This window comes from Triticum urartu, chromosome 6A (genome assembly GCF_056163025.1).
Source record: "Triticum urartu cultivar PI428250 chromosome 6A, HENAU_Tu73, whole genome shotgun sequence".
Taxonomy (NCBI): domain Eukaryota; kingdom Viridiplantae; phylum Streptophyta; class Magnoliopsida; order Poales; family Poaceae; genus Triticum; species Triticum urartu.
The window spans coordinates 599636211-599645417 of record NC_141878.1 but is presented as its reverse complement, the minus strand read 5'-3'; the positions used below and the strand labels follow the sequence as shown (position 1 = coordinate 599645417).

Sequence of the window (9207 nt, the reverse complement as noted above, 5' to 3'; positions counted from 1 at the left end):
CGCTTTAGCCGAGGACCTTGTACTCCACAACATCATCATCGCATGTGACTCAAGGCAGGTGGTGCAAGACACTAACAAGAACAATGCTGGTCACTATGGGTCTGTTATCAAAGAGATTAAGCTGAGGGCAGATAGCTTCAATTGTAAATTTATTAGGTACCATGCACCCCTAAAAAAAAGCTAGGTAACATTCTGTTTCTCACAAAAGAAAACAAAATTGCCTAAAAAAAGCGATTCCTGTATCCAACCCTTTCTCTTCTTTCTTCACCTGGAAGAAAGAAAAGCGATTCCTGTATTAGCTAGCTAGGTAACGAGACGTACGCTGCAGTCCATCGCTTGCCTGTTCTCTTAATAAAAACCTAGCGAGCTCTTTGCTTGACCGGCGGCGGCGCCGTACCTTTCAGCGCCATCCATGGCGTCAGTCGAGTGGTCCGATCTCCCTCACGATCTCCTCCGCGTGGTCGGCGCCAAGGTCCCCGGCTCGCTCCACCGTATCCGCTTCGCCGCCGTATGCAGGTCGTGGCGAGCAGCTGCACCGCCCGCCGTCCCGTGGCTCGTCTTCTCCCGGTCAATCGCCGACGACAGGGAAATCAGGTGCCTGTACTGCCCCGAGGATGGCACCGTCTTGCGCATCCCGCTCCCAAGCGAGGCGATTGGCAAGTGTTCCGAATTTGTGGGAGCTTACGAGGGCGGTTGGGTGGCTGCGCTTGGGCACAAGATGCGGCTTGTGGTCTTCAACCTCTTCTCTGGCGCCCAGGTACGGCTCCCCGCAGAGGTCGTGATTGGTTTTATCCGAAAGGTTGTCTTCTCTGAATCCCCCACCTCAAGCGGCAGCATTCTCGCCGCCATCACACATGGATATGACGTCGCCCTCTGCAGGATTGCTTCTCCGGACGGTGGGTGGACGGTGAAACACCTTCATCAACTGAGGCCACTAGACATCGTATTTTCCAATGGGCAGCTATATGGCCTCACCACCTCCATGAACCTGATCAAGTTCGAAATACATGTGAAAAAAGACGGGTTAATCACCTTCCAGCCCCACCGGCTGCCTGTCCGATTGAGTAGCGGCCCTACTGTGTGCCCGAACAACGTCATTGAGCTGCATGGCAAGTTGGCGATGGTGGTCAGGTACTATAGCCCATCGCATGCCACCTTCGACGAGCCTTTCTTCATGGTCTTTCTGCTTGCTGACGACTCGACGCCAGAGTATGCTCACAGGTGGGAGAAGGTAACAAGCTTGGGTGAATACGCATTATTTTTAGGGGAAACATGGTCCAAGACGGTGTATGTGCCGGAATCTTGGAGTGACAAGGTGCAAAGAAGTTGCATCTACACCCATGTTCGAATGTGCTCAACAAGGCCGGACGACAATGGTAAACATGTATATCCTATGCAGTATGAAAACCGTGACAATGTCATGTGGCGGATCAAATCACCGGTATCTTATGTAGTTGATCGCTCTGGCATGTGGGTTCTCCCTCTGAATATCTAGTTGTCTGGCTAGCATGGCATATGTAGCTTTATATTATCCCTAACGTATAAAGTAAACCTTTACCATGAATGAGACCACAAAGATTATAGACATAACTACAGTATAAACAAAGTCATATTTTAATATGGGTATATATGTTAAAATAGACGACGCAAAAATATTGTGTTGTGGCATCTCTAGGATGGTTGGAATATTGTGTTGATCCTGACATACAGATATTATGAGCCATTCATTCTTTGCTTGCTTCTGTCCCTTTTTTTTGAAGGGTGCTTGCTTCTGTCCCTTTGATATCTTAGCTAGCATGTGTTTTGACTTTTGACAATGCATTTGGCTTATGTCCCTTCTGATTCCTAGTCGATCACCAGATCTATTATCCAAGTTCTCCTGAAGTACAAAGAACCTCAAACATAAGAAAAATTACATCAAGTTCACCGGAAAACAATTATCCTTGCTTTGGGACTGGATGCAACCCTACCTCATGTATTCCTTCTAGATGCTCTATGCTCACTCCAACATGATGAACATTGCGAATCTGTCTAGCTTACTTTGCCGGCCTAGCTTGCATATGGCCACATAAGGGACCACACTAGCTATAGGACAAGCCATTGATGCCTCTTCCAAACTGCACGCACATAGCTACCTAATTCACTGCGCACTCACCTTCACACGAATTACAACAATTTCTATCCATCGTGGTTGGTTGCAGAGGAGGAGGTGATGCAGGAGGCTGTTGGGTGGCAAACTGTGATAAGCTCCGAGCTCAGTCATAACATCGAGAACATCAAGCACCAGCTAATGCACACACAAGGGCTCTTCATGCTCAAAGATCCAGGCCATCCTCCTTCCTCGCTCACGTTCTGTGCCCTATGAGGCTGGCATGCGATGCCACTTATTCCATCGATATGCCAACCGCTGTCGTGTGATCTTCTCTTGATGCGCCTACATGCTAGTTGCCTGCTTCCGCTAATATGCCAACCCTAGCTCATACTTCAACCCTGCCATCTTTGACTCCGGCCAGTGATGGAGCTAGGAAAACTTAATGAGGGGAGCTAAGTGTTGTCAAATCATGTTGGGGAGGACCAAAACCAACCAAACCATCATAATATACCACATTTAGCATCAACCATGGGTTTGTGTACCGCCCGAGAAATTAGGATAATGGGTTTTATCCATGTTTCTCGCCGCCCCACGAGAAACACGCATAACGAGTAAAAAAATCAATTAGCGTCTAGTGGGCGGCCGGCTGCCCACTAGCGCGATGGAGCGGCCAGCCATAAAAGGCAACTTCATGTCCCCCTTTGTCCCAGGAAGGAAAGTTCCTTCCTACCCGACTGCCCACGCTCCCAACAAACAGAAAATCTCCCCCATCGCTGTCACGTGATAACCACATCCCCACGCCTCCCACGCACAGCTCGCCCACACTTCCTCCCCCCACGGGTCGCCCTTTTGATTCTCCACGAAAGAAGTGTATCCCAGGCCTAGATCCAAACCCTACAGAGCTGCCATGGCAGAGCAAAACTAGGTGAAGAAATTGGCCAGAAAAGCTTCAATTCTAAGAAGAGGGAGTACAAAGCCATAGCAGGTAGCAGCATCAGGTAACTTTCCTCTAGCCTCCAGATCATCCTTCTTCACTTTCCCCTTCCCTTTCCCCCATGCCTCAGCCCCACCCACGCTGCCTTCTTCTTCTTCTGCACGCCAGAACCAGATCCAACGCAATCGCCCCCCAGCCCTTCTTCCTCCTCCTACACAGCCGCCATGGGAGCCCCAAAGTAGAAGGAGCTGCTTCGAGATCTAAAGGGCAGGGTGGTCAGAGCCATACCAGGCAGTAAGATCGAGCAGGTAAGCCCCCTCTGCACCTCTTCACTTCCCCCTTTCTTCTACTGCATAAGCATATGTATAGGTATGTAAACACCCTTCTCCATGGATCCATGGAGAATCTGCTTTAAAAAAGAGGTGAATCTGGCACATCACATCAGATGTTAAACATGCCATAAACTACCACCTGGATGTGTTAAAACAAGCCAAACTAAAAACGAGTTCTCTGGCCAATTAAAACATGATTAAAGCCAACTTGTAGTTATTGTTTGCAAAATGAACAAAAAATTGACTGCCCAATGCTTTGTTGAACATGTGCAACGAAAAATTCATAAATGTGCAACCGAACATTCATCCCAGCCAACTGAACATGTATCCTGGCCAACTAAACATGTATCCTGCCAACTAAACATATATTTGGCAATACATGTTTCTGAGTGAACACTTTGGAAAAAATGTAGTATATGTGGAAATAAAAAACATGTTTTCTGGCCAACTAAACATGCATGTTGGCCAAAAACTGCTGGCCAACTAAGACATCTATTCTAGCCAACTAAGACATCTATTCTAGCCAACTGAATGCATTAACTGTCCAACTGAACATGCATGTTGGCCAAAAACTGAAATAAATGCAACCTGGCCAGCTGAGACATCTATTCTAGCCAACTAAAAGCTTTGAATGTCCAACTGAATATGTATGCTGGCCAAGTGGAAAATCCTGGAAATTGAGACGTCTATTCTAGCGAAAACCAGAAATCTGTACTGCAACAGGAAAAACATAGGAACTTTTGTCCATGGCTAATGAAGCCACAAACCATATTAACATATTCACACACATAATCTTGTCCCACGCATATATTCTGGTCCCACACCTATTGCAAACCATATTAATATGTTCAAATATACCAGATCTAGAAACATAAACGGCGATGAAAAACATATAACTATAATCTGTCCTCCAATTCTTCTTTCTTCTTTCACCTGGATTTTTCTTCTCAAATGTAGCATCCAATTATGTGCAGAAAAATCTGAAAAGAGCTCCTTGCGAAACGGAAACCTACAGATCATTGCAACAACACAAAAAGGGAAAAGGTAAGAAAAACTCTGTAGCAAAAAGAAGTCATGCTCTTGCCAGTTATTTACTGCAAACTGTGCAACTAACATAACAACTCTGTGCAAACAAAAAAATTCATAACTGTTATAATAAAAGATTATGCTATGGTCATGTTGCTTTTAGGTTGTTTGAAACACAGTTTTTCTGTGGTTACCAACTGATGACATCAATTTCTTCTTTTTTTATATGTGCAGGGAGTGTGTGGCAGCATCCAAAAACAAGGGAAAAAAATGCTTGATCTCAATGAGTTGCCTCCAGATCTCAATGAGCTTCCTCATGATATGGATCAGCAGCAACCCAGCATACAACAAGGAAACTGCACAGAAAATGGTCGATCTGTTTACTACACGCAGGCAAGTCGTGATGGTAACCCTACGGGCCATGACAATGTGGCAGGCCAGTCATCAGCCTGTGGTGCCCCTGTAGTGGTGTCTTTGCAGTCAGAGAGCCATACTCTTGATGACACAGGAACCGAGGCAAATGTTCCTGGTCCAACCAGGACTGAGCTAGAAGCTGGGGCTTTTGACAGAGCTGTGCAAGTAGAAGAAGGAGAGGACGAGGCTGGTTCTCAACCTATGGAACCCTATGTTGGCATGAGGTTTGACAACCTTAAAATTGCTAAGGATCACTACAACAGTTACGCACTACGGATGGGTTTCTCTATCAAGATGAACACCTCTAGACGGACACCCCGCACCAATGAATTGATAAAACAACAGTTTTGCTGCAACAAGTTCAAGAAGCCCAAAGCTGATGATGGAGGAGCTGAGGCTCCTCCTTACCTGGACCCTATTCCAGATCCAACATCTGTTAACAGTGATGAGGAGATGGAAGAAGAACCTCCAATATTTGCTGAAGAGGATGCTGGTACTAGTAAGAAGAAGAAGAAGCGCAAACGTGAGACAATAAAGCAGACTGAATGCAGGGCGAAAATGTTGGTGAAGCTGATAGATGGTCGATGGGAGGTGACGCACTTTGTTCGTGACCACAATCATCCGCTCGTGAACAAACCTTCATTGTCCAAATACTTGAGATCCCACCAAGGCATCTCACCTGATGAAAAGGAGTTTCTGCGCATCTTGTATAACTGCAACTTGACTACAGGTGTGGTGTTTTTCTATATCCCTTGAAGAATTAAGTTTCCCTCTAGGCAGTCCAGTGTGCAACTGTTATGGTACTACTGTGCAACTGAAATGGCTTAACTATGCAACTGCTGTCCAACTTCCCATGCTTTTTATATATCACTTTGGGTGCTTCTTGTGCAACTAGATTGTCTTTACTGTGCAAATACACAATGTCCTGTATGCAAAAACTGCAAAAGTGTTTTTAAAAAGGTGCAGCTAGGTGTCCATTTCCTATGATTATCTTCTGTGCCAACACGTGTCCTATTACTGTGCAGCTGGATGTGCGCATTTGTGCAACTAAAAAAAGGATATACTGTTTGTTTTTGTATTATGCAGGACGAATGATGCATGTAATGGCAGAGTTCTATGGATCTGAGATGATGGTGCCGTTCGGACCAAAGGCAATAACAAATCTTTGTACAAGTTTCCGTAGAGATGACACAAAGGAGGGTGATCTGATTGAGACAATTGCGCACTTCAAGGATATACAAAAAACCGATCCAGACTTCTTCTATAAGGTGAAATATGCTGAAGAGGACAGAGTTGTCAACATATTTTGGGTGGATGGCCTAGCTCGAAAAGCTTATGCGGAGGCGTACCACGATTGCATATCGTTTGACACCACCTACATGACCAACTTGTACAATATGCCGTTCGCGCCCTTCATAGGAATAAACCGACATGGCCAATCTTTCATGGTGGGTTGCGCGTTTGTGAGGCAGGAGTTGGCATCGAGCTTTGATTGGGTCTTTGGAGCATTCCTAGAGGCTATGGATGGCAAACCTCCTGACAACTTCATCACCGATCAGGATGGTGCGATGAGGCAGTCAATACAGAGCATCTTTCCAACCACCGTGCACCGTTGTTGTCGATGGCACATCATGAAAAAGGCTTAGGAAAAGGTTGGTTGGTTGCTGTGCCGGAATCCAGGACTCTCTGATGATTTCAACAAGTGTGTTGACTTCAGCTTCACTATAGACGAGTTTGAGCAGAATTGGGCTGGGTTAATGATGAAGTATGAGGCTATGGCACACACGCACTTTGAGAAGTTGTACGAATACAAGTCAACTTGGGTGCCGTGCTACTTCAAACACATGTTCTTTCCCTTCCTCTAGTCTACACAGCGTAGTGAGGGGTTCAACGCCGTCCTCAAAAGATATGTGAACCCACACAACTCAATGTTGAACTTCGTCAAGCAATATGAAAAAATACAGAACCACATCCTTGCCAAGGAAGGCTGCAATGATTATAGGACACAACACCTTGAGATTGAGTTGTGGTCCAACTTCCCAATAGAGAAGCAAGCTTACAAAACCTATACTAGAGACCTTTACCGCAAGTTTAGAGAAGAGTTTGAGCTGATTGGACGTTATAATGCTTTCCAAGTTGGTGCTGATGCGTTTGAGCTCAGACCGAACCAGGAATTTGTTGCGAAATATGGTTCTTAAAACTACTTGGTGCAGGCAAGGGTGGAGGAGGGTTCCTATTTGTGTGAGTGTTGTAAAATGGACAAGGACGGCATCCTCTGTTGCCACATCCTCAAGGTGTTCACCCATGTTGGCGTTGATGTCATACCGGAAAGGTACCTGCTAAGACGGTGGACACCTACTGCTGTACCTAGTGCACCAGGGACTAGTTATGAGCAACCGGATGAAATGCCTCCTCAATCAAAGAAGCAGATAAGGGAGAGGAACATGATATACGATTTTCGGAAACTAGCAAAGTTTGCGAGTGGTTCTGATCCAGCACAAGCTATTGTATACAAGCATATGCGTGCAGCACGTACCGAGATCGGCCACCTGAACAAGTCCAAGAAAAAGAAAAAACCGACTGCTACAACGGGGCCATCAGATGATGGCAACCCTCGAGGACCTTCTCCACCTCTAGGCAGCAATCAGAGGGCTCATCATCCAGGTAATTACCTGCCCCAACTCCTGATCTAACTAGGTGTGTAACTTCAGTTGCACACATCATTGTGCCCAGTTGCACACACCATGGTAGCCACTTGGACAGAACATACTGCCTAGTTGCGCACGCTGTGTTAGTTCAAGCATCAAGATAACACTGCTAACTTATTTTTCCAGTTATGCATATATGTGATGTCAACCCTCAAGGACCTCCCCCCCCCCTCCTGGCTGTACACGGCATCCTCCGCCACCTCCTCCCCCGCATGCTCCTCCCAATGGCCCTACAGGCAGCACTCAGGGGGCTCGTCGTCTAGGTAATTACGTTCCCCCAACTCCCCATCAAACTAGGTCTGTAACTCCAATTGCACACATCATGGTGTCTCAGTTGCACCGAACAGGCTACCTAGTTGCGCATGCTGTGTTAGTTCGAGCATCAAAAAGATAAACACAACTGACTTGTTTGTCCTGTTCTGCCTATAGGTGATGCCAACCCTCAAAGACCTCCTCCCCCGCCAGGCCCAACTAGCAGTGCCCTTTGTGCTACTCCCAATGGACCTACAGGCAGGACTCAGGGGGCTCATAACCCAGGTTAGTACCTTCACCGACTCCAAAACAAAAACTAGGGTGAGTGACTTTAGTTGCACATATCATAGTGCCCAGTTGAATAGAAACATGCTGCCTAGTTGCGTGCGCTGTGTTAGTTTGAGGATCAAGCTAAAAATCTAACTTGTTTTTCATGTTCTGCCCATAGGCGACTACAATCCAAGTACCATGACAGGCCGTGCTACTGCAGGTGTTTTTTTCAACTTAACTTGCACACAGCAACCAGTTAGTTGCACAAAATGTACTGTGTGGTTGCACAGAACATCAGTGCTGGTTGCACAATAACAAAAATACTAAACTTTTTATATGATTATTACACAGGTGATCGTGACGGTCCTACTGCCCCGTTGGAGGCTGCATCCCTTGCACAAGCTTCTGATGATTTTGTGCCCAGGGATCCTCCAAGGTCTACTACAAAGGGTAGGGCAAAGAGTCGACGCTACAAATCGGCGCTAGAGCTACACCCAAAGAAGAAAAACAAATGCAGCCAGTACCAATCTACAGAGCACACTGCTGGTGTGTGTCCACAGAGGCTCCTGTGATTCTGTTTCCTCATTTGTAACTTTGGAACAAAAAAGGAAAATAATGATGTCTTTTTTAGCAATGTTGGGACCAAGTGGACACATTCAGCATCTATGATTCCTCTTTATCTAATTTATGCTGCTTGAATTAGTTCATGCACTGTGTAAAAAAAGTTACTATTTGTGCCTTTGTTGGCAACTGGTTAAATATTTAGTTGTTGAACAAAGGTTGTATATCCAGTGCTCCTAATGTATCAACAAAAGTGATGATATTGAGTTGCAAACGCAATTACTAGCAGTGTGCAACTACAAAATCTACTTAATAAAATTGTACAAACCAGAAACTTCCTCCATGGAGCAGAAAAAAAATAGTACTGACCTACTCCTTGTCGTATCTCAGCAACTTCCTCCATGGGGCGGTGTTGTGCACGCTGGTGACCCAATCATACGTCAGCTTCTTCCTAATGTTGAGTACTTCCTTGGGGTCGTAGTTGGGCAGTTGGCTACCATTCCACTCGGTGGCGTTAAGCAGTGCGAACAACCCACACTCATTACTGCAAAAAATGGGCAAAAAAATTGTCACATAAAATTAAAACCAAATAAAGGTAATGCACTCTGTGCAACTACT

The 9207-nt window shown here is 45.8% G+C and overlaps 1 protein-coding gene and 1 pseudogene across 1 annotated transcript; both read left to right on the top strand.

Moving 5' to 3' along the window:
- The first annotated feature begins 412 nt into the window (after positions 1 to 412).
- On the top strand, positions 413 to 1495 carry LOC147967074 (putative F-box protein At1g44080). The gene has a single exon (XM_087531035.1). It carries the CDS (start codon positions 413 to 415, stop codon positions 1493 to 1495), a length of 1083 nt encoding a protein of 360 aa, XP_087387161.1.
- Positions 1496 to 4624: 3129 nt separating this feature from the next.
- On the top strand, positions 4625 to 6996 carry LOC147967073 (protein FAR1-RELATED SEQUENCE 5-like; annotated as a pseudogene).
- The last annotated feature ends 2211 nt before the right edge of the window (positions 6997 to 9207 follow it).